This window comes from Desmodus rotundus, chromosome 7 (genome assembly GCF_022682495.2).
Source record: "Desmodus rotundus isolate HL8 chromosome 7, HLdesRot8A.1, whole genome shotgun sequence".
Lineage (NCBI taxonomy): Eukaryota > Metazoa > Chordata > Mammalia > Chiroptera > Phyllostomidae > Desmodus > Desmodus rotundus.
Window position 1 is genome coordinate 95,046,364 of NC_071393.1, and position 24,743 is coordinate 95,071,106.

The window sequence follows — 24,743 nt, forward strand, 5'->3', positions numbered from 1 at the left end:
GGAAATTGCTTTGATGTTTCACAAACATCATAAGCATGAAAAAATTTTCAAAACAAAATACCTTATTTTGTATAAGGACTGTGCATAATATCCACTCCCTGTGTGGAAAAAAAAAAAGAGAACAAAGACCATGAAAGCACCCTCTCCCACATCAATTAAAGTTCTAGTATAACATACTAGTGCCGAAGGCAAGAGGGCTGTCTTTTTCCTCCTGGTTGGGGCTTTGCTGGAGCCATACCCTTTTCCTGGGATTTGACGGGTCACCTTTTCTACTGCCTATACAATGTGCCAAATAAACTGGAGTTGACATTCTAAAGTTTTAAAGAATGGCTGTGTTTTCCCAAACTGTATGAGGCTGATGGAAACAATAAAACAACACAAAATGTTATTATCATTACAACTTCTGTAAGGGAGAACCATTAGTCTGAGAGATAATTTAATTGAAGTATTCATTTCCCTGAAAATTAAGTTGGAAGGTAAAGACTGTTTGAAAGGAATTTGGTCCTAGGTGGACAGTAGAAAATATGCAAATTCTGAGTTAAAAGAAAGTGGCAGGTATAATAGAGCACTGGACTGGGTGACAAAGACGGGGATTCCAGTCACTTCTGGAATCGTTTTACCTTTGAGCCTCACCTTCCAGTTAATGAGGGGATAGGATTACACCATTTCTGGGGTGCATCCCAGCTCCAATTCAGTAATTCTATGAATGAACTCTCTTCAGGTACTAGAGCCAAATTATTATTCGTTCTAACTCAAATTTAAATGTCATAGCTAAGTAAAAATCAAGTGTATACTTTGCATGATTATTTTGGTTTTATCACAACTTGATTAGAATGTTATCTTTATTTCCATATTAACTCCAGTAAATAGGATGAAAGCTTTCAGAACAGTTGCAGAATATCAGTATCACGATACGAAATGCATCAAAGTACCATGTGCACCAAGGGGGAGGAGCACTTGACGGGCTGCTGTATCAGCTGTAAATTGAGAACTGCTTGTTTTTTTTTGCTTTTGCTATTAAAGTTGCTGGCTTTTAATATATACTTCAAAATATATTCATGTCTGGGAGAGAACTTTTAAAAACATACTGTGTTTAATTTTTTTTATTATATCTAATTGGAATTTACAAGAAGGTCGATCAATCCATAGAGCTAGTTATCTAGTAGAACCATTGATTGAATCCAAGAATATAGGTTTATTTGTATACACACGATATTAATGGCATTATTTGGCTATTAGTGTGGTAATCTAATTAGTAGTAGTCTTAAACATTTGAATTCAGTTATTTAACATTATTAAGCACAGAATTGATAGATCCTGGCACAGCTGTCCTGTATAAAGGCTGTTAACCACTCTGTTTCCGGTACCAGTGATCGTAGTGAAAATTAGGAGCCAACAGGATTCCTTTCCTATGTTTTAGTCAGTGGAACTTAACACCACTTCATACGCAAAATCTTAGACCTTATTATCCCCACCCCAATGAGTGAGGGTACTTCTGCTTTTAGCACTCATTCCCCTACTGAAAACTGCTAGTCTCTCAGCATACCATCTTCTCAGATCTCTCTAGGGAGGTGGTATGGTTCCTTATCTTTAAGAAATTGCTGGCTATTGCACTAGCCTCTGTGCCAAAGCATTTCATCATATGGGCCTAAGAATATATTATAGAAGGTCATGCCTGAAGCAGGACGGTCTGGGAAGCCCCAGATGCGACACTGTTTCTACAGGCTCTCTTTGATACGAAAGCAATTATGGAAAAGGATGTTAGGGTCCTCAGTCACTGGTCTTGGTTTACCTTTAAGTGGATGCCTAAATAACAGACTGTGTAAGATCTCAGGTGCCCATGTTTTCTTTTACACAAGGCTCTGGAGGACCATCATCTGCTGGGCCAGACAATGGCTTGGGCGGCAAAAACTGAATGAGGAGGGAATGTTACAATTCCAGCTACAGACCAGAGATTCTACCTTATGTGGGTTTGGATTAGACCACCACTGCTCAGAGTCTTTCTAGCTTTGTAAGTCAGGCAAGAAAATGTATAATTGGTACTCCACTAAACTACCTGGACCCTCCATTTATATAATTATTATATAAAATTATAAATAGTAGTATAATGAATCCCTATGTATTCATCCATCTTGGAAAAAGAGAAAGATTTTCTATCTCCTCTTTTGCCACGTACTGATTAAAAGGGCCTGTGTTCCCTCTGATTAGATGAATGGCTAATAGAATGTATCATTCTTGAATCTTCTGTGTTGAATACACGACCTGCAGCCTTTGTTTATCATTTGTGGTGTTGGATAGTATTCTGAGCCTCGCAAGACATAAGCTGTTATTCTCAGTAAATACCCTTTTTAGACTTGTAACTCATGATAATGTTTTATCTTTCACTAAGATGCCAAGCTCCAGCCCTTGAGAGTTGTCTGTTAGGAGGAGGGTCTTTTCCCAACGAGTCTTACTCTCTAACTTACTCTTGGTTAAACATTTTTACTAAATAGGAGTAACTCTTCAGTATCTCATAAGCCTTGCAAACTGGTAAGTTGAAATGTTTGATAAGTAAGTACAAACCTTTGAAAGTCTGAAGGAGAAATTTTAAACCCTTGAATACATTTGGTAAGCTATTTTTTAGAATCTGTATTTTATAACAACATTTAGAATTAGAAACAAAATTAAAATTAGAATCTGTTGCTTCTTTACTACTTAGGTCACAAGGTTATGTTTTAAAAGGTCCTTCAACAGATGCACCCAGAGCACTGTACTGGGCTGTAACTTCTGCTAGTGGAAAGCTGTTCATTGCTCTTCGGCAAATTAGGTGGCCCTTATACTTGCCTTCATTCCATTCCATAGAACTGCCTTTGTATCTGTGGAGCTGAGCACAAGCTGTAATAGTTACTTTTGAGTTCAGGTCTTTGTGAAAGCAGAGAGATTCTCTATTTGAGTATACTGATGTTTATATTTCAGTAACTTTCTGACATTAATTAAGAATATGTAGCTTCCATTCACTACTTCAAAGGAAGAGAGTCTCTTGTTATAAATTTGATAGAACTTTTCCACTTTATTTTCAAGCATCGATGAGATAATTTCTATTTTCCCAGCTGTCTAAAGTGACCACACAAAATGTAGGTTAGTTCTACCTGTAAACCTAAGGTGTAGATTATAGACACACTTTTGGTTTGCAACACAACACAACAGTAGGCATTCCTATAAATAGTTTGAGAAATTAATTTTATTTTGTACAAGGTATGATCCCTCTGCACAGTGAACAAATATAAATCTGGATTGTTTAAAAAAGTATTGCCATTTCATAGTCTCACTTATGCTGTTACACGACGATTGTGTTTTCTTTACTCATTTGAAGTGTATGCAGATCACTTTGAGTGAAAACCTAGTTTCCGTAAACTAACTGAACAGATCTTTCCAAGCGGTCAATAAAACGCACAGTGCACATGTTTAGGTTGACCATGAACTTACTTGTGACGGTGCTAGACAGAAGTTCCTAATAGCTGCTCTGTAAGATTGAAATGTCTTTTACCAGTAACTCTTGGATAATGTGAAGACAGCAGTTGTCACCATGGATTAATCACACCCGTGGTCTTTCCCTGTTCCTGTATTGCCTGATTTAGTTTGCAGTACATTTCTTTAAAAACGAGAATGCTAGAGCTGAAGGGTTTTAGGGTTCCCTTACCCGTCTTTGCTTCTCCATTATTTTTTACATACAGGGGTACAAAGAGCCTCGAGAGGGCAAGTAACAGTCAAATCTCTTGACCCCGTGCTTTAGCAATTCCACCATGCCACCTCTTGCTGAAATTTGCGCAGAAGATAGTTGGCAAAAAAGAGGGGACACTTGGAACTTGGGCGATGGTGCTTGTTTGCAGCTTGCCAGGCAGCAGTTACTTACATGCAGGGTGAGGGAAGAAGATAAAACCTGGGATTGAGATGGATGGAGTTTCTCCTTGCTGCTCTGACTTCGCCGTGATTCTCGGTCCTTGCTTCACAAAGATAATGGAGTACTTGCTGCCTTGAAATACCGAGGTAAGTCTCTTATCTATACTTCTTTCTACATATGTATGAGAAATATTTACTTGGGTCTACAAATTTTCTAGTATTTATATTTAATAAGGCTTTTTTTGAAAGTAAATTTGCTGTTGCTGATCATTTGCTCCCATGCACACATGCAGCATTCATGTTAAGTGTCAGATATTTTCCCCTAACGACATTTGCTTAAGCCTTGAGTGAAGTGGGGGAGGGGGCGTATACTCATCTTTTTTCTTGCTGTAGCTGGTTATTGCCCAAACTAATGTGTTCCATGGCAGACTTCCAATTTGTATCAAGGGTTTCAGAACTCCCACACTTCCTGTAGCTGTTACTCCAGCTTTGCAGTCATGTAGTTCCTTTTTTGTATACCTTTTGGAAGTATTTTCACTAGCTGAACTGTTATCAGAGAATACAGTGGTACAGGGAGGGCCATTAGTTTTCTCACTTTGCCCTTTCCGTCTTTAATTCTTGTGAGAAGGTCCTCTTCAGGGCTTGGGAGTTGGCTCCATTTTGACTCATCTGAGCCCCAGTTTACCTACATACATTAGTAATGATGGGTATGGACACATTTGAATACTGGGAGCTGGAGCGTTAGCTCGTAATTCGGTTTGGGCCATCTCAGCAGGTGGGCTGAGGTAGAAGGTAGAAGTACTTCACATCTGTGATGCTGTTTACTGAAAGTTTTTACATCATGTTGCAGCACTCCGACAACATTCCATTCTTTCTTTGATCATTTCAATTTCGTTCCATCGAAAAGCATAATATACTTTAAGCAATTTAAACTTGACATATCCTCTTTTGTCTAGTTTGCACTACACTTTTAGGTTTCATAGTACATCAAGCTGAAGACAAACAAAGAAATGCTTGGAAGCACACACTCTTCTGAGTCAGTCGAGGAATGCCGACCAAATAAATTTGAGAGGCCACATAGCCATTTTTAGGGATACTTAATCCTTGTCAGCCTGTGACTGCTTGCTTAAAGCATCATCTCAGAGTTTTATTTCCCATGGAACGACTTGGGTGTTGGGTGGATGACAAGGCCAACGGTGACTTGCGATGTTCTGGAACATTGGGTTGGCAGGAGTTGGTAAAAAGCCGATCTAGAAATACTGTCATAGACTGAAAGAGGCTGTTGAGCTTTGAAAACTCGTTTTCTTCTTCTACCAGCAGGGGCTGGTAGAGGAGGGAAAATTAATTTCTATTTATTTAAGTCTTATTTTTAAAAATTGAAGTTGTTATAAACTCTGTAATTGAAATAAACTCTGTAATCTTGGCCATTGTAATTCGATGGACCAGATATGTACACGTACTTTAGGATTGATATTAACATAGTTTGTGTCTATGTACTAATTGTCTTAGGTAATCAAACAGGTGTTGATGGTAACAGCAACTAGAAGTACATACACATTTCCGGTATTTTAAATTAATCTTCTCTCCTCCCCACTCCCCTTTCCCCCCTAGGAAGGTTTGTAAAACCTATTTTACATGCTTTTTAAGCATCATGTTTCAGATGATTAAATATATAAATAAATATATTTAGCTATATTTAGCTGATGTTGAGTAGCTGTATCCTAAATGTTTTGAAATATCATATAATCCAGGGCATCTGAGGTTGGGGTTGGGTGGGTGGTAGGATTTGCCTTTGTGAACAGACCTTTGGAACAATACCCCAGTCCCACTTGGAAGCTCTTCTTTAGTTTCAGGTGAAAGTAATGACTAGCACGCAGCTGGAGTCAGTCTGTACCATTATTTCAAGTCAAGGGATTGTCTTCTTTCAGAGAGTCAGAGAATGTTCAGCAGAGCACATTGCAAGAGAGAAGCTTATCCCTCTTAAGACTGCTTGTCCTGGAAGGGCTCACTGGCGGGGCTCTGCCTTACGGGGAGGAGGTCATAATGACCAGGAATATGGCTGTTCCTAGGTAGGTCGTATGGATTCTGGATATAGCTGGAGTTAGGTCCACGGCCTTCTTGGACCACACTGACTGTGGGCTCTAAGGAATATAGTGAAAAATGAGTTCAGAGAACAGATTAGCTTTGGTTGCCTTGTCGGGGGGAAGAGTTCTAGTTAACTGGGTGGGGAGAGGAGCCAGGGATTTATAAATCCGTGATAAATACATGAGGGTTAAGACTGAGGCTTGCTCAAGAGGTGAGAAATATCAGTGAGCATGCTGTCAGAACCCCAGGCTGTGGTCAGAACCGAGAGATTTAGAATATCCTAGAAGTAGGGAGTCTTACACATGAGCCTAGGGACAGGGGTTAAACGAGAAGGTAGAAGGTGGTGATTTAGAAAGTTAACAAATGTTCCAGTTGTTTTCTTTTTTAAACTGGGGTTTGTGTCAACAACCAGCTGAAGTGTGTGTGTGTGTGTGTGTGTGTGTGTGTGTGTGTGTTGCCCACACCCTATACCGAGTATTTCTGCTTCATACTAGTCCTGTTTTTTTTTTTTTTTTTTAAAGCAGAGTTGGCACAAGAATTTGATTTCCTGCATAAGAGAGGAGGGCAGTCCTGGGAAAGGCAGTGCATCTTGGATTCCTTAGAAAGCAGCAAAAGAAAAGTTGTGTTTTCGAGACAGGGTGAGTGGAGAGGGATTGTTTTTTACTTCAGATGCTGCACTATTGCCCTGATTTCACTAAGGTACTTATTTGAGACACCTACCAACTTCATATATATTTTTATTAGATGTTGACAAGGATGGCACATCTGTGTACGGAGACCCCCTGTGCACAGGCGACTTCATTTCTGCATAGCTGTTTTCTGGAAGCTTGCAGGTGAGGATGGGTGGGTCCTTAATTGTGGCGTAAGGGTTCTCACTGCTATTCAAGGAACAAGTGCTAGAACTGCACACAGATTCTTTCATGTAATCTGTAAGGCAAGAGAGATTTCTTAGGACAAGCAAGGACATATGACTTAATTTAAATACCAGAGACAGACTGCAGTCAAGTTCATGTGCCTTTGAGATCCTGGACCTATAAAAGCCTGTGATAGTCCAAGATTTACTTATTAAATATGTTGGGAGTTTTCCTGGGTAGGCAAAAAAAAAAAAACCCTTTTTAGATGATGGGAAGATTTTTGTTTTTAGTACTCACTTATAGTACCAGAAAGAGATGAATTCAAGATATTCATAATGTACTTTTACATCTTTTATTATATGTTTTTACATAATTTTGCAAGGACAGGTGATAGTGCATTGTATAGGATGAAGGCCCAGAGAGATGAAGTGACTTGGCCAAGGTCACAGTTCATACATGGCAGTGCCAAGACTTCAGCCGGTGCCTAGGGATTCCTTGGCCTGTACATTTCCTGTAATGCCATTCTGAAATTTTTCTGATGATTAAGCAGCTTAGGTGTAGAAGGAGTAGAGCGTGTGTGTGTGTGTTTTGGCACAGGTGTCAGCAATTTGGCACCCTTTCATTGGCCAGCTAGCTGCATCCCAGCTCTCTGAGAAGCTGGTGGTCAGAGGTGGGGCAGACAGAAGTGTAATAGAGGTGTCAAAAGCGCCTGGGTCTCAAGCTTGCCTTTGGAAAGTTCCTGTTTTCTAGCAAGCCTGCGAGTATCCTCCGGGGTCATTTTCCTCAGTTCTTGTGAATGCTAAAAGAAAGCTACTTTGGTAGTAACTTTCTCCGATACTAGAACTAGTGCTTCCTCCCCTGCCACCTCTCAGGCATGCGTCATCCCTAAGACTTCAGGGAATGTTGGGGTAAAGACATGCAAACTAGTTCCAGACATGAAGCCAGGTAACTAGCTCCACCAGAGGAAAATAGTTTTCTTTGTGACTGGGAGTCACAGGAGGAAAGGGGAGCCCTTCCCTCAACCTCTGCTGCCTCTTGTAGATTGTCCCAAGTGAGTCAGGACTTTATTACTCTTACTGTCCCTGATCCGGCAGCTGCAGGCCTCCTGGGCCTGGGGCTCTGCCAGCCAGGGTGGGCAGGAAACAAGCACTGAGTTGGAGGGGCTTGATAGTCAAGAGTGATCTAAGTGGCCTGTCAGCTCTAAATTCCTCTAAGTGCTAGCAGATGGTGATACTCGGATCTTTCTCTAGAACTAGCACGTTACATTCGTGCTGCTATTTATCTAGGCTTTCAACCTTCGACGTGTGAAATTCATGGAAACGTAAAAAAGTGAAAGTGAAAATGTAACTCAAGGGAGGACTGGATAGATGTATCTTGGTCCAGTGAGAGCAGAACAGAACACTCCATATGTGGCTGAAGGAGCTGAGATGTGTGTGTTAACAAGTTGTTTTTTACCCCTAACAGGTGGTTGGGAGGGGATTTACTTTTCTGTTGGTGTAGAGTTACTGATGTCTGTTTTAGCAGGTGACATTTCCTCAATCTTGTGCAAAAGTACAATGGCCCTTTAGTTCCTTCAAGTGTTCATAACACCCTGTGGTGTAGGTAGAGCAATAATATTATTCTCCCCGCGCCCCTCTCCCCCCCGCCTGAATTGCTTATGAGGAAATTGAGGCTTGGCGTGGGGTGGTGACTTCCCCAGCCATACTGCAAATCAGTAGCAAAGCAAGCTCTAGAACCAGGCTCAGAGCACTCTTTCACTATGGCTTAGCCCACAATGGAGAGGAATAGTGGCTTGGTTTTGTCTTAGATTATGGCCTCTCTAGCATATTACCCTAGACAGAAGGAGGAGAAAACATTCTTGCTAGACAGTGAATGAGTGGTCCCAGGAAGGACCAAAGGGAGGCTGGATCTGCCCAGCTGCTGGTGAGGCTCAATGGGGAAAGGTGGCTGCAGGTCCTGGGCTACGCATGTTTGCCTCGAGTGAATACTTTGTTTGGACAAGGGGTGGGGCTAAGTCCAGGAACCCTGGTAGCATGGGTCATTGGTTCCACTTTGGGTGATCAGAACTCACCAGCCAGGCAGTAAGGCCATATGACTCAGTGGATTGGTTGTAAGCTGAGGACTGGAATTGTTTAAAGAGAAGGAAGGGCTCTCTCCTGATAGAAGTCCTAACACTACTCCCCTCCTGCCCTCCCAGATGCATTCTTTTACTTTGATTGGCAGCTGCTTCAGTTCTGTATTCTCCAGAACTTAAGGCATAGCTTTATTTGTGTGGCACTTAAAACTAGCCTTTCAGGTTAGTCATTTGAAACTTGTTACATCTGTGAAAGAGACTGGGCAGGAAGAACTAATACTACTACTTTAGAAATGAGGAAACTGAAGCTCATAAAGTTTTCTTAATGTTAGTATGTAATTAGGACTCAACCCCTGTTTTCTCTGATAACCAGTCAAGGTGTTTTTTCCTCACATCCGTTTCCTGGGGCTCCTCTGGAACCCCTAAATGCAAAGTGTATCTGCAGCAGCTTCACCTTACCTTCGGCAGGAACACCTTTTATCTGTGAGAAAGGACGGCCAAGCTGCACGCTTTTTTGTGGCTACCCATGACTGACTCAGTCATGGCAGTGGGAGAGCCTTGGAGCTTGAGCTCCATGCCTGAAAGAGCCTCAGGCAGGAATAGTGCTCCTCTATTCATTTCACCAGAAAAGTTAGGGCTGCTTCCAAATTTGGGGGCATACATTGTTTGCTCTGCAGCAGGGGACACACCTGAAAGCGAAGTTGGGGTTGTGGGGGAGGGGATTTGTGTCAGAGAGAAGCTGTATCTTCCATAAAGGGGCACTCAGTAAAGACAAGGGTGGAGAAGTGTGTGTGTTTGTGTAGGGGAGGGTGTTGAGTTATGAATAATAATCTGGGTTTCTATTGGGGAACTGGAAGGGGATGGGAGAAGGCTAGGCAAGCTAGGAAACTGCTTCTGGAAGCTTTCTCCAGCTGATTCATCTACCTGCCTGCCCAGAGGGAGGGCGTGATGAGGGGAAGAGTAGCCAGCTGCTCTAAGATACTTCCTCATCCTTTTAGAGCTCCCCCCTCCCCCCCTCCCCCCCTCCCCACTTGCCCCCCCCAGGCCAGTCTCTGTACTTCAGGGCATTTTGCAAAGGGGAAGCACCAACCAAGGCTACCCAAGCTCTGGGGAGTCACTCCTCCAAGACCTGTAATTAGCAATTAGCATCAGTACTAAAGGTTTAGCACTATAATGCCCTGGTATTTGCTCTCATCTCCTTCCTACCTCCCCCAAATCACAGGTAGCCATATAGTATGGGAGGCAGAAGGGGCCTCTGAAATGAGCTAATGTAAACATTTGATGAAAGGAAGCAGCAATTCCGGAGGGGGAGGTGACTTTTCCACTTGTGAGTGGGATCTGAATTGACCAGGGCTTTCGGGTTCAAGTGTCTAGTTAAGGCCAATATTATACTGCTGGGAAAAACCCAGGCACTGGTCTTAGCTGACTGCTCTTATCAGAAGGCCACACTCTTCCCGGGCCTAAGTTAGCATCCTTCTCTTGACTGAGAAACCAGGATATGCAGAGAGGAAAGGGATGATCTCAGTCAGAAGGACAACCACATTAGCTGAAAAAAGTTTTGCCATGTCAGTGGGTTCCTAACTACCTTGGAACCCAGGGAAACTACAAGAAGAGACTCTGTTAAATTACCAAGGGGCATAAGATACGGAAAGTGGCAGCAACAGGGGAAATCAGGATTTCGGGATCATAAAGGTGATGGAGAGTACTGGGGAAGATCTCTCCCACAGCAGTTTGAAATGCCCAGCAGACAAGGAGTGGAACATGAAGTGGAACATGAAGTGTTTGCAGTTTGTTGCAGAATTGTTGTGCTGAGGGTGAGAAGCGGAAGGGACAAGGTGTTTGAGAGGTGACATGAGGTTAGCACAGCAGTGTGTGGTCTCACGTGACCTCCAGAATGCCAGGGCATGGGGGTCTTCAGTAGAGATTAACAGGAAAGAGGGAGTATTGACTGAATTCATGACTTTCAGAATGTCAAACTGGAAAGGGCCCCAGAGACGGAGTTTGTACAACGCTGCCCTCCTAGTAGAGGGATGCACCCAGACCCAGAAAACAGCGCTGTGGCCGAGTCAGCACCGCACAGCAAGGCAAGATCTAGGGCTGGAGCCCCGGTCTTAACTCCCACGCCAGGGCTCTTTCCCTCTGAGTTAGAGAACACTTAGACTCTTCATTCTTAATGGTTTGGCCAATAGGCTTAGAAAATAATTTCATTCCCGGTACAGACTAGTTTATTAAGTATCTGTTTGGGAGTTCAGCCAGTTAGTATGGGTTTATTCCATGTCTGATAAGTACTTCTGTAAAGTTTTAAATCGTGACATTCCATTTTCCTGTCTTCGAATTCTCTTGTTCACATGTGTTGGTCCCCAGTAACTGCTGGTACATTTGCCTACCCAGCCTTCTTTTCTCTGTAATTTAAAGGGCGACTGTAGCCAGAGTAGTGAATCAGTATCTGCTCTCAGGCTCAAATGTGAGCATGACCTCACAGAACAGGAATGAGTGACACTGAGGCAGAGACCATGCTCTTCTTAGGGTTTTCACATTCGGTTGCAAGTCTGAAAGTCGCTATTCTAATCACACTGCGCAGGACAACAAAGTGCATAGGAAAGTTGTGTTCTCATTTATTGAGGTGCCTGGGCCTGTCTGAGCTTATTCACAATTGGGTCATGCATATTCTCAGAGCTGAAAAGGCCCTTAGCAATATTTCTGTCCAATCTTTATGCCCTTTTGAGAATGAAACTGAGGTCCCCGGTCACAGTGCTAAAGCAGCAGAGCTGTCTTTTCTGTATTAAGCCTTACTTGCTGTAATGGCGCTTGTGTTCATTGGGATAGTTTAAGTCAAAACTCACAGGAAATTGGCAGAATGATGCTCCCAGGGGAGTAGTGTCCTTGGCCAGAAGCCGAGGGATGACCTCCTGTCCTCAGATCATTCTCTTGAGCAGTGTGCCTCCTAACATGTGCTCACTGAGACTTGCTCTTCCTGTTCCTTTGCTCAGAACACCGTTCTCACCAGCAGCACCCATCCCTAGCTTACGTCATTTCTAACAGCCACCACACCAAGGGCTGCAGATGACTAGCTCTCCTTGGTGTGCAAATGGTTGTGTCTGTGTCTCAGGTTGAGTCTGGAAGACCAGAACAGTAATCTGGAAATTCTGGGTCCGTCTAAACCAGTGTTTACTAAGTGGTAGTTGGGTGATAAGCTGCATAAGGATACCCTGAGGTACTGTGTGTAAATGCAGATTCTAGGGCCCCACTCTAGGTCTGTTGCATCAGAATCTTGGGGAGGTGGGATGTGAACATCTGTGGTTTTAGCAAGCTTTCCAGCTGATTCTGGTGCACTGCTAGATTTAGGATATCCATTGGGACCTCTGCTGTCAGTCATCTCTTACTCCTTGTGGTTGAGACTCTTGAATAGACCTCAGAGACAAAAGGACAGCCCATTTACATTAGTACAGTCCTTCATAATATGCAAAACCACTTCCTAGCTATGATTTTATTGAATACTCTTGACAGCCTTGTTAGACAATAGGACAGGTGTAATTATCCCAAACTTGCAGATGAAACTAGGCCTTGGAGAGCTCACAGTCTAAGGTTTCAGTTAATAAGTGACAGTAATGAGTGTCATAGTTCCAAAGCTGCCTGTTTCATACATTCTGTCATTTAGACCAAGGGCCTAAGCTCAGGGGCAGGACCTGACCTTTCATCTTGGCTTCACCAGTAGACTTCCTTGAAGGATGATGCCACTTAGCGTTCCCGTGTGTTGGGACTGGCCCTGGCGTCCCTGCTCTCAGGGGTAGAGATCTCTTGGGGGTGGAGCGCCATACGATATTAGGGTATCATTTCCATTCCTTGTGCCCCAGAAAGCCAGCGGGTGCAGGGTGGCATTTCTTAGAGTGAAATGACAGGAGGCCTCGGGGGCAGGTAGATTGACTTTATTTCAGATTTTTAATCAGTTAAACTCCTACTAATTGGTTGGATAATGACGTTCTACATTTCCGAAGACATTTAGTTGGCATCTACAAAAAACCCACAGCGCTTGCTAAGCAGGTGCAACTGAAATCAAAAGATGAATTCATTATTATGGTTGCCCCTCCCGGGCAGAGCTACCCAGCAGCCCCAGGTCCCGTAGTCTTAACTTTTGGGAGTTTGGGGGAAGAGGTGCACAGTTTCTGGTAGAATTTCTGGCCATTTCAGATCTGTGTTCTTTTATCTTGCTAAGCCCTTTCTAAGGGGATGTCAGGATTGGATACTCTACCTTTGAAGCCTTTGTCCATAATGTATGTGTTTTGACGTCTATCCATTCCACAAGCTCCTGCAGACAGAATATAAGGAAAAAAAAATACGGGGATGAGTGAGTTTTACTTGGACTACATGTCTTGGCTTCAATTTTTTTTCTTTTTTGCCTTTTTCTCTTTCTCCCCTACCCAGAAAATAAATGATTCTTTAGTGCTAGAAAATTATTCTGGGTTCACTGTACTCTAAACCTTTATGACCATATAGGAAATTCTTAAAAGGCTCTTAAGCATTTGTGGTGAGCTACAGCGCCCCCTGGCATTTTCAGCATTCCTTCTCTTTAACCTTCACTCTGAGGGGAATGTTTTCCAGGTGATCAAAGGCAGTTCTGATGCCACCTGCAGTCACTATGGGTGAAGTTCCAGGCTCCAAAAGTACAGGATAAAGAATGAGTCAGAACTATTTGTTAGCTTGGGTTAACAAGCTAACAAATGATTGCATGACATTCCAAATCCTAGTTCCGCTTTGGATTTTAGAACAAGGTTGAAGACTCTTTCTCACCTCTCAGCTCCGGTCCTGCCTGTTCTCTCCTGGATCAGGAGCTTGACTGAGGGGCCCCGGAGAGGGAGGTGGACAGGCGGCTGAGGTTCAGAGTAATCATCTGTATGGGACGTACAGTCGTCCCCGCCCACAGTCAGCGTTCTTAGTGTTTCATCTCTCGGGTGGACCACTTGGACCTAATTCAGAGCTGTCTTTGAAAAGTATTGCCAGTGTTTTTCAGTCCCAAGGATTTCTTTTCTCCCTTTTAGCTGCCCCAGTTTATCCTAGGCTCCCACAGTGCATTGTCCTGAGCTCCCGCCATAGGACACACAGCCTCATGGACCAAGCTCAGGTTCTTTGCTGCTCTTGATCCCAGAAAAGAAATTGTGTGGCATTTCTAGTTTAGAGCAGTAATGACACTGGCTCAGAGTCAAAGCCATTCATCCCACCCCCCCTCCCCCGCTTTTAACTGAGGACCAGGCAAGGCATGTAGCACAAGTGCTTACTAAAGTACAGATTTGCTCTTCTTGACTCCCAGTTTCCGATAGTGAAAACCAACCTGTTGCTATTTACATACCTCCCCATACCTCCTCCATATAGAGTTCCCAAGTGAATTTAATCTGTTTCTGTCTGTCTGCTTTCCGGTGAGTGATAGGGCAGAACCAGGTCTCAGGTTTTCTCAACTTTGCTATTCCTCTAGTGGCTTATAGGTACCTGTGCCCTTCAGAAACATGATTGCAGCAATCTGTATCCCTGGCATTAGTTCACTTTATATAAGACAAGGGCTTCCTTTGCCCTCCCCGAGGGACAGAGGCTTGACTGTTAACTTTTCCCCTTTCCATAGAACAGGAAATAGAGGCCCAGAGAGGGGCAGTGACTCATCTGAGAAGTTGAGTTGCAGCCAGATCTCCCCAAGTATTCTGTCCCATTGGCTACCAGCCAGCTTGAGTGTAAGCCAGAAAATGACTGTGGTGGCTCTGGCTACACTGGCTGAAGAGGGAGATCTCAGAGCAGGGAGAAAACTGGACTGAACCCAGAGGATGCTCCGGTGTGGAATGATAAACAGGGTGGTGGTGGCAGAGTGCGTGCACACACGTGTGTGTGTATTTGTGTGTGTCTCAGGGGGGTGTTGTATTTGGTAGGGTTATTGAATGCCCTGGACACTTCCCAGGGGCCCTATAGCCAAGATCACGGTCTCCTGGGTACAGGCCCAGGGTCTTTGCAGCCCATGGCTACTTAATCGGCAGACGAACTAAGAATGTTCACTCTTACTGTTACTGGACCCAGAGACCTGCAGAGTTTCTAGAACTACTTCCTGTGAGCTCCAGAAACCAGCTAGAGCCTGAGCTCAGGCCCAGGTTGTCCAGTGTGCGAACGTCCTGCCCTAAGGAGGCCACTTGTAGGGGGGCCACGTTCTCCGTTCATTCATAACACTCACTCCCATGATACCTCCTGTAACTTCTACCCGCAATCTCCCACTTTGGGACCGACTGACTGCATTTTGTCCAGGACACCAAATTTGAACTTAATACATGAGCACAGAGAATGTTGGTTGACGCATCCTGTCCCAGCTTCCCCAGATCCCTACTTGACAGCCCTACCCTAGGACCTGGGAAAGCTTAGCCTAGACCACTGGTGGGGGTTGGGGACACTGGGTTTTGGGGCCAGAGAGCCAACTGGTGGCCATCCACACCCAGAGGGCCCAAAGAACCCCAAAGGTGTTGCCATCCTCAGGTCTTTTCTCGATGGTTTGGGTTGTATTCTGTGGACTGTAGGGAGTACAATTATGATGTGTCCCCTTTACCTAACACCAGTCATAGTATGTCCGCATCCACTGACCATGGTGGGAGGAGAAGGGATGATGGGACCCAGACAGGTTTCATTCATTAGGGGTTTGGGCTTGTAGACTCATCATGTTGGGAGGGAGGGGTGTTCTATCGGGAGAGTTCTGTGACCGTGGGGGTGGATAAGCAAGGGGCAGGAATGCGAGTCAGGGCCGGTGCGCATCTGCACTGGTATGAGAGCCTTGGGGGCCCCGGGGCTAGAGGGTAGGGCTGGGGGTCTAACCTGGTGAGTGTGGCTCAGCGGGGCGGCTGAGGTGTCTAAGTTCAATGTAGAAGTCCTCGGGCGGGTACCTGGCCTCCAGGGCACTGATCTGGAAATGGGAGTCTAGTGAGAGGAATGACAGGGAGGAGCCATTATTCCCAGGGCCCTGGCATGGTGGGGGGTGGGGGTGGGGTGAGGGTCAGGGTAGGGTGGACTGGAAGGGATTAGGGCCCCTATCTATAGCATCCGAAGGGGCTGGGGCCAGCAGGGCCATGGGGACTTGCTAGAGGTGAGGCTATTGGCCTTGCTTCCCCACACCACCTGCCCCCAACTCCACTCCTTACAGGAGTTGGTGCCCACCAGAGTGGTGGGAAGAAACCCCTGAAAGGGGTACCTTGTTAGGGCCTAGGTCAGACAGGGGTTCCTTTTCTAGAAGGTGAATGCATCTTTTGCCTCCATCTGGAATCCCCATACACTAGTTGTCTCTCTTGTCCCTGGGCCACAGCCACCCTCTCCCTTTCCCCTAATAGAGGAATGAGGAGGGTCCTGGGCTTCATTTGCTTATAAATCTGAAACAGGAACAGGCACTTGGGCTTCCTCCCCATATCCTTCCTCCCTGGGGGAAACCATCCATCTGCTGACCCTCTGTATTAGCGCTGTGACGTGGCCCTTCTCAGTGTAGAGAAGGGGAACCGAGGGGGCATGATTGCAGGGACCGCACTCAAACCACTACTGACCTAACACGTTCACATAGCTGTATGGGGTCCAGCCTGCTGTATCTCTGTCAAGGGACTTGTTACTGAGCTGTGTGGAGAGTAGGAGAGTCAGTTAATACCTCGTGCCCCAGAGGTGCCCCTGCCCAGACTCCACTCTGCCCAGCCGTGTGCACCCACCTCTGATGATCCTGACCCACCTAGGTTCTGGATTGTTGAGGGAAAGGGAGAGCTAGGTGTTCTGTGGCTCGCCACCACGGTGTGGCTGATGCCAGCAGGAGCAAACATGCCCCCATCTAAGCTGTCTGGCTGAAGCTGTAGGGTTCCTGGGGCCAAGGAGGCAGGGGAAGGCCCTCCCCAGGGCCCAGAACTGGCCTGAGCCAAGCTGGGCCTGATGGGACAGGCCCTGCAGCAGCTCACCTGCAGCATGGGGCCACTCCTGCGCAGAGGGAATTGCTGGGGCTGCCTGCAATGTCACTGTCACCTCTGCCACCTGACCTGTGCGCAGTGTGTCTCCCTTTTAGATGACCAATGAAAGCTTTAGAGTAGGGTGTCCTTATGGTGCAGCCTCTCCTCGTCCTACATTCTCACAGCCTCCTGAGGCAAGGATGGTGGTCCTCATTTCACAGGTGGGGGCCAGAGTCCTGCTGGTGGGCCTGCTCTGGGTTACACACGAATCTGTGGCAGAGCTGGGTCTACACTCAGCTCTCAGCTGCCTGCCTTTGCCACGTGTCCTTTGCTACAACTGCCAGGCTGAGGAGTCTTGGACCACACCGAGCCACGTGGGCCCCTGGGGTGTGGTGAGCCAGAGAGTTACCAAGTGGGCTGCTCTGCAGTAACTCCAGCACTTTACTGAAGGAGGGTGGCCGACGCTTTCCTATCACAGTGAGACCATGGCATGGCCACGAAGGACCTCTGCCTCGCACCCCTGGCATCCTCTGTCTCTAACCCGCTGGAGTCATGATAACCTGGCCCTACTTAATCAGGGGCCCTCTGCTGGGAACTCGGTTGCTTTCCCCCAGCCTCCAGCTCCTCAGACAAGCCTGAAGTGGGAGCGGGGATCTGAGCTGAGGAGATACAGTGGGAACGGGATCAGAGCCATAGGGGCTGGCGGCCACAGACCGTGTGTCTGGGCCGTAGGTCCTCCTGTGTGCCGCACTCCCATTTGGAAAATCGGAGGTGAGTGGCCTTTGGGTGCTGACTTGACAGTGGTTGCCCTTGGAGTTGTACAGTACCTGTGTTGTCATTAGAGGGCTCACGCTGCGTTGCCAGCAGTTCTGTGGCAGCAGGCGTGGTCTGCGGGCTGATGGGCAGTTTCTGTGGGGCGGGCAGGGAGACACGTTTCCCCAGGCTCTGGGGCGGAGGCCTGGGACATGGAAACTTTTCTCTGTCCGTATTCCTGGCCCGGGATGGATGTCACAGGAAGCCAGGGGTGCTGTTGTGTGTACACGAGTGCTTAGGTGGGCGTCAGGAGGTATGTGCAATGTCAGCCTGTCAGACCTCGTGTTCCTTGAGGCCGATCTTCCTCATTTCTGAACCTCCCACTCTGCCAAGTATGGTCCTGGCACAGCAGCAGGGCTCACTACCTGGGTGTTCTGAGACATCCTGCCCATGGGCCTGTGAGAGGACGTCTTGCCACCAGCCCCGGTTGTGCTCGGAGCAGTGAGGAAGGCCGGTGGGACTGTCAGCGAGAGCACTGCTACGGCTGATGCTTGGGTTCCACGCCCCTCGCTTTGGCTCCGATCACAACACGTGGTTGTAGGTGTATACTGATGACCTCAGCTGGTTCCTCTATCGGGACTGTTGCATACGTGGTATCAGTAACCTACCGCAGTGATTGCCAGTACATGGTGTAGTGTTTCCATTACGTGTGTTAACATGTGGCAAAGGTGACTGCGTGGTGTACATGGTTAGTGACAGGAAGGCTACACGTGATTCCATGGTCACATGACTTGGTGCCAGTGGCTACACACAGGGTGTGGGGACGTGTATTATATTGAGTGGTGCTGTGAGTTGGTTGTGTGTGATGCCTGTTGGCTACGTGGTGCTCATTGACACCAGGTAACCCGCAGGCTCCCTGTTACGTACTTCACAGAATGTTTGTGTCCCACGGAGCACAGCTGTGTTTCATGCATTGGCAGTTGGTTCCACATGGACTCTCCAGGTGGCAGGGGGTGAGGGGGCAGTCCCTTCCTGGGCAGAGGTAAGGACAGTGGATGGGGGCTGGGGAGTCAGGGGCCCGGTACCTTGGTGGGGCTGTTCCTGTCCAGAGTGCTGGCCTGGCTGGTGGCAGGCCCCCCGCACGCCAGTGCGTGGTAGCTGGAATTGGAAAAGCACTGGGCATAGCTGCTACTTTGAGACAAATCTGGGAAGAGAACAAGGTGCCACATACCATCATACTCCTGCCCCTGGCATGAGATGCCCCAGTACTAATGCTTGGGCCGGGCAGCCTTGACAGTGCTCTGCAAAGGGACAGACAGTCCCCCACGCTTCTTGGTGCCACTGCCCTATAGAAATGTGTGGAGCCAGATCGCCCCTCCCCTCATGGTGGCCCTCTCCGCAGCATGCAGGATGTTTAGTCTTGCCAGTGCGGAGGGTGGCACCAGCAGCTGGAGCACGGATGAGGGAATGTTGGCTCTGACAGCCTCCGCTGCCCCTGAGTCACTGCTTAGGGCTGTGCTCTGCCTCCCCAGAAGGTTAGATCCCAGTAGCGAGGCCCCAGTCCTGCCCCCCTGCCCTGTGGATTCCAGGGCCTCTCGACAGGGCTGGGGAATTCCGGTGGAATGGCATGGGGAAACCTGGCCAGCCTTGCTCGTTACAGTCACGGAAGAAAGTCCCTAAAACTTCTCTGTGGGCTTGGGTTTTCATCAGAGGAGGCGTGTTTCTGTTGAAACTCCAGGGTCGGGGTGAGTGAGGGATTTCAGGCCGGGGGCTCTGAAGGTAAGGCCTGCACCTGTGCCGCCTCTGTGGCACCTGGCATGGAGCTGGGTACACAGTAGGCAACATGTCGCAGGAATGGACTAATGTGATGTTGGTTTTGTGAGTACGAGGTGTAGGAGGAGGCTTTGGGTCAACCATGAGCTATGGAGTCCGCTGGAGTGAGCTGTCAACCCATGCTCACCCAGACAGGCCCGGCTCCTGCAGTCCAGGGCTTGGGCCATTTCAGAGCATTTCGGCCTCTTCTGTTGAGCTAAATATGAAGCAGAAAGCCCTCCTTATTTCTGGGTCAGCAGTCCAGGGTTCAGGGGAGGGGAAGGACGAGAGGAAGGATCTGGCCCACCAGTCCCACCCTCACTGCGCTCAGACTCCCGGACTAAATGCCCTTTGGAGTTGCCACTATGTTTGTGGACAGGCTGGGTTCCAGCAGGCCTGGCCAACTGTCCCCCAAGTCAGGCACCGTCCCCTTCCACTCTGCTGGTACGGCCCTCCTAACTTTCAGGACTGCAAAGGGAGGTTCCTCTGAGACCTTCACCCGAGGAAGCAAAATTGGGACAGGATATGGGCACTAGGCCCCGAGTCCAGTTTCCTGAGGTGTCACAGGCATCAGGCTGGGGAGAGGTTCCCCCGGAGAGCTTAGAAAAGTTACCACTTAGTATCAGGTGCTCTTGTGGCTGAAGGCTGGGAAGATCCAGGGGAACGGAAGGAGGCTCCTAACCACAGGCACTCAGTGCTGGGGGCCCAGGAAATGACACCCCCTGGAACTCCATCTACCTTTCCCAAGTAAGGCTCCTGCTCTCCACCCCCATCACCTCTCTAGGGCAGTCTGCGCACCCAGCCGCCACCCTTGCAGGTGTGACCACCCACCTTCGGCAGGGAACTTGGGCGTCCCTAGGGAAACGGTGTGGCTCTTCCTGGGTTGAGTGTGTGAGGGGGGGTGCTGGGGGCGTAGCCCTTACCTGAGAGGGAGTAGTCAGTGCTGGTGATCCTCATGGCTGGCGTGTAGGAGACGCGGGGAGCCAGGTCACGGCCTTTCTCTTTCTGTCGGCGCCTGCGCCAGGCGAACAGGCCCAGCAGCACCACGAGGAGGAACAACAGGAGGATGATGCCTGTGACAGCGCCCACCGAGTGCCGCTCTGCACCCAGCGCTGGGCTGATCTTGGTGTAGGGGTTCAGCTCCTCCATCATGAGGGCAGCTGTGGGCGGAGGGAGGGCCTAAGCGGGGGGCGGCCTGCTTGTTCTCCAGGTCTCCTCTGCGGGACCTGGACTCCCCTGACGTCAGGAGACCTGGGTTCTGGGCTTGGCCCTGTTCTTCGATTTCCGTGATCCCGGCCCTCACTGTGCCTGTTCCTGGACCTGCCTAAAGTGGGCGGCACCCTAGGGAACTCCTGAGGGGCAAATGTGATCATGGGTGGGAAACAGTGTTTACTGAGTATTTGACTGCTTCAGAAATAAGTTTTAACCTTGCCAGCGACCCTATGAAATAAGGACTACTTAATTCTTTTTCTTTCACATATGAAGAAACTGAGCCACTGAAAGGTTGGGTCACTTGCCCAAGATCAGACAACCAGCCAGTAATTGGTAAGTTCAGTTTTCTCAGGAGTTGGGAAAAATTGGACTCAGCCCTTCTCCCTGCTTACCAGCTGTGTTTCTTAGATGTGACTTAGAGTCCTCAGTTGGCTCATTTGTAACATGGGGTCAGTCCCCAGGGGACCGTGAGCGCCATATGACAGACGGGCAGTGAAAGCCGCAAGCGCTGTTCCCATGTGCCCACGATCACTGCCCACGGAGCCCCTCTTGATGCGTGTGGGGCCTTCCCCCGTCAGCATGCAGTGTGCGTGGCTCTGGCCTGTTCTGCAATGGGGCTAGCTGAGCCCCTTCTCACCCCCATGTCCTAGTACCAAGAGCAGCATAATCCCTTGCCCCTTTGCAGCACTTTAAAAGGGTTTTCATGCATATAACACCATTTTTTAGGTGCTCACGGCATCTCCCCTCGGCCCTCACAACTGCCCTGTTGGAGTGTCTTCTGACTAGACCTGGAACCCAGGTTGTACCCCTTGGGGCTCCTTGGCTCCACCAGAACCTCGTGCCGTGGCAGCAGACAAGGATCACTGTACTCTCTCCACTTCTCATATGGAATAACAGGCCCAGCAAAAAGAGATGACCTGCCCAAGGTCACCTAGCAGGTTGGCAGAATTTGGCAGATCTTCAGACGGTCCGGTGACCTTTCCACGGCGCTGGCTTGTGGTTACCCTTGCTTGCTTGGCCCACGGGAGGCCGGGACTGAGGCTGCCAGCTCCATCTGCCTCCCCACCTCCTGCAGCCCGCCCTGCTCCTGCTCTCCTCCCGAACGTGAATAAAGTCACAGTGCCCGTGTACAATCCAGTGGTTCCCGTTGGACTGTCCCTAGAGCCTGCCTCATGGGGCCCTTCCCACAGCCCCTTGCCCCAGGACTCTGCCATCTGAGTGTTACCTTGGTCACACCTGATTCCTTTGAATCCAGAGCTGCAATAACAAGTGCCGGTGACGTGGTCACAGGTGGCATTGTTCATGCACTCACATAGCTGCTGACACCCATAGCCAAAGGTTCCCGGGGCGCATCCTGTGTGACACAGAAGCACTGGGGTAGATGGTGCGGCGCAGTCACACTCCCCTCCCCCACCCTGCCTGTGGACGGCAGCACCTCACCGAGTGAGACCTACTTCTCTGGCTCCCGTGGTGCTTTGGTTTGGCACTTGGGGCTAGACAGCACCTCTAGTCTGAGTTGGGGGACACCCACCCCTATTTTATCTTCATGTATGTATTTATACAGCATCGTCCATGTGCCAGACCCTGAGCGGGGTGCTATATGGGCTTCAAAGAAGAATCAAACAAGGTCTCCCTCCCTCCTCTCCCTCAGGCCTCTGCGCTGCCTCAACGGTATAAACTTCAAACACCACTGCAGGTGGGACCTTCACCCTTTCCCTTGGGAGTGGCTCCAGAAGTCGAGGGAGCAGGGCAGAGTGGGTGGATTCTTGAAGGGGAAGGCTTCCCCCATAGGAGGCTGAGGCCTGGCCCCTTGGGCTGGGACAGCTTACTCTGCTCGCAGTGTCGCCCGGCGAAGCCTGTGCGGCAGGTGCACTTGCCGCTGATGTGGTCACAGCTGGCTCCGTTCTGACACTGGCACACACGCCCACAGTCCTTCCCGTAAAACGCTGCTGGGCAGCCTGGAGAAGCAGGGTGGGGAGACTGCGGGGGTGCAGCTTGGACCGAACCTGCCTTCCACCACCTCCCTCTGAGTGTGAGGTGAGAACCGGGGAGCCCATGCACCCAGGGCATTCCCACTCTGAACCCTCACACCAAGGGGGTGGTGAGTCCCTTGGGCAAAGGTGCCTTGGCACCAGAAGCCAGGCTGTCTTTTGGTGGTGTAGTAACAGGCCACTCTTTGCTCTGGGCCCCACTGTCCAAGGTTGGGCGGGGAGGGTCTGGTCTTGATTGCTGGGGAAACTTAAGAGCCCTGACCTTGCAGGACTTTGGGCTCATCAACCCCTGAATCCAGGCAAGCTCAATCCTAGAGGTGGGGGGTGGGGCTCCTGGCCCTGGGGCCCCGCCCCCTTCCCCATGCAGCCCTAGACAATGCCCAAGGCAGCCAGTAGGCTGCAGCATGGGATTCTGAATAGCTGGGACGCCAGGAGGCGGAGCTTACGCTGCGTGCAGAAGAGTCCGGTCCAGCCAGGGGTGCAGTGGCAGGCCCCGTCCTCGGCGCTGCAGCGCGCCCCATTGTGGCAGCTGCATGTGTGGAAGCACGCGGGGCCCCAGAACCCGGGTGGGCAAGCTGGGGGTGGGTAGGTGGGACGTGGAAGGTGAGCGCAAAGCAGAGAGGAGCAGACAGGGAGGAAGAGGAGGGGAGGGTGCATGTCAGAGCCAGGGTGCCGAGTGGCATTTCCTGGCTCTCGGGGTTTACCATATTGTACCCAGAATCTCAGTCACCCAGGGTCCCCATTAAGCCCAGATTCTTTGCCCTCTCTCCCAGCTCTGAGGGCTCCTGAGCCTTCCCTCTCAGGGGCCCGACTGATGTGGGACGTGCAGACGCGCGTGGTAAACTGTGAACGCTGCAGTTTACTGTGTGAACACCGTGCGCTGACGTCCCCATGAGGATGAGAACTTTCCCCGGGCAGGGACTCTGCTCTTCTGCCTGAGGCCGGCACCTGTGCCTTCTCCATCAGAATGGCAATCCCCTCGGGCCAGACCATCTAACTGGGGCCTCCCTCAGGGGTACCTGCTGGGTCTCACCCATCAGCCAAGGAGCCACACAGGGCAGAGTCTGGGTCTTCGCCCTTAGATTGGGGGTCCCTGTTGCCTCCGTATTAGGTTTGCATACACCTTACAGGAACAGCCCCTATAATACCCTGTCTAGGCTTATGGTACCCGGGGCAACATTCACAGGGGCCACCCAGAGGACCCCCCTGTCCCTCTAAGGTGACTGCCCTTACCTCACTTCCTACTCCCAAATTCCAGCATGTCAGCCCCAGCCCTCTCTTCCTCCCCATCCAAACGTAGGGGCTACTCCTTGCTCAGTTGCTGATGGAGGATTCATTTTCAGTATTAATAATATTAATGGTATTATCAACAATATCAATACCTTTGATACTGGCAGTTAATAATGCAGTGATCAATCCTAACAATTCATCATGTTAGCTAGAGAGCTAAGTGGGACTCAGGCAGACATTCCCATCTGCAGAAGGAGATTTCAGCCTTGGGAAGTAGAGGAACCAGGGGCAAGGGGAGCGGGGTGTTTTGCGGCCTGAACCTGGGATGCAGGGTGGCGGGGGGCGGCAATCCCAGGAGGCAGCAGCTTACCCTGTGAGCAGTCCTTGCCGATCCATCCAGGGAAGCACTGGCAGGAGCCATCGATGGGGCTGCAGGTTCCATTGTTGGCGCAGGAACAGAGCTGGGCACAGTCCTGCCCAAAGTGCCCTCCAGCACACACTGTGGGCACGGGACAGCCTGGCATCAGCCCTCCACCAGCACCCAGATCCCCACCCACAGCTGCATCCATCCCCAGAAGTTCCTGGGCCGCAGCCATGACCACCCTGGGATCAAGGATTTGCTTAGGAACTGCCCATCATCTCCCATTTGCACACAAATGAGTCCCCTCTTGTGCCCACAGCTGCATTCTTCTGAGGCTCTGTAAGTGGCCCACTCTGACAGGGACAGATTGAGGCCCATGGGTTAGAATCACTTGGCTGAGGTCTCACAGATACAAGTGCAGAGGCTGGGAATCCCACCGCTGCACTCAGTCCAGTGCTCTCTGCACTGCTCCGGGCCTCTGCTTTCCATTACCACGCTCTTACTGGCATCACTGACCCACAGCCATCAAGGAAGAGAATTGTTTGTAGCTGGGAGGAG

General features: G+C 49.1%; 1 protein-coding gene and 1 long non-coding RNA gene across 4 annotated transcripts in view; one reads left to right on the forward strand and one right to left on the reverse strand.

Annotated features, from left to right (window-relative positions):
• Positions 1-5,015: 5,015 nt before the first annotated feature.
• MEGF11 (multiple EGF like domains 11) overlaps positions 5,016-24,743 on the reverse strand; it is a 354,762-nt gene continuing 335,034 nt past the window's right edge. Inside the window, exons 16-26 of one of the 3 annotated variants that reach the window (XM_053928049.1) lie at positions 24,195-24,323; positions 23,041-23,169; positions 22,433-22,561; positions 21,829-21,957; positions 20,315-20,551; positions 18,665-18,783; positions 16,443-16,509; positions 15,727-15,828; positions 13,142-13,198; positions 6,685-6,891; positions 5,016-6,020 (exon numbers count right to left, since the gene is read on the reverse strand). In XM_053928049.1, the coding sequence (XP_053784024.1) occupies positions 5,860-6,020; positions 6,685-6,891; positions 13,142-13,198; positions 15,727-15,828; positions 16,443-16,509; positions 18,665-18,783; positions 20,315-20,551; positions 21,829-21,957; positions 22,433-22,561; positions 23,041-23,169; positions 24,195-24,323 (1,466 nt within the window). In that variant the 3' untranslated portion in view covers positions 5,016-5,859. Of the gene's footprint in view, positions 6,021-6,684; positions 6,892-12,803; positions 13,199-15,726; positions 15,829-16,442; positions 16,510-18,664; positions 18,784-20,314; positions 20,552-21,828; positions 21,958-22,432; positions 22,562-23,040; positions 23,170-24,194; positions 24,324-24,743 lie in introns of those variants that run through there. The other 2 variants (XM_071221987.1, XM_053928047.2) reach the window with 2 other exon arrangements.
• LOC128781328 (uncharacterized) lies at positions 6,398-21,723 on the forward strand. Its single transcript, XR_008427294.1, has 4 exons — positions 6,398-6,602; positions 6,709-6,797; positions 20,877-20,936; positions 21,330-21,723. It is a non-coding gene; the product is annotated as an uncharacterized lncRNA (long non-coding RNA).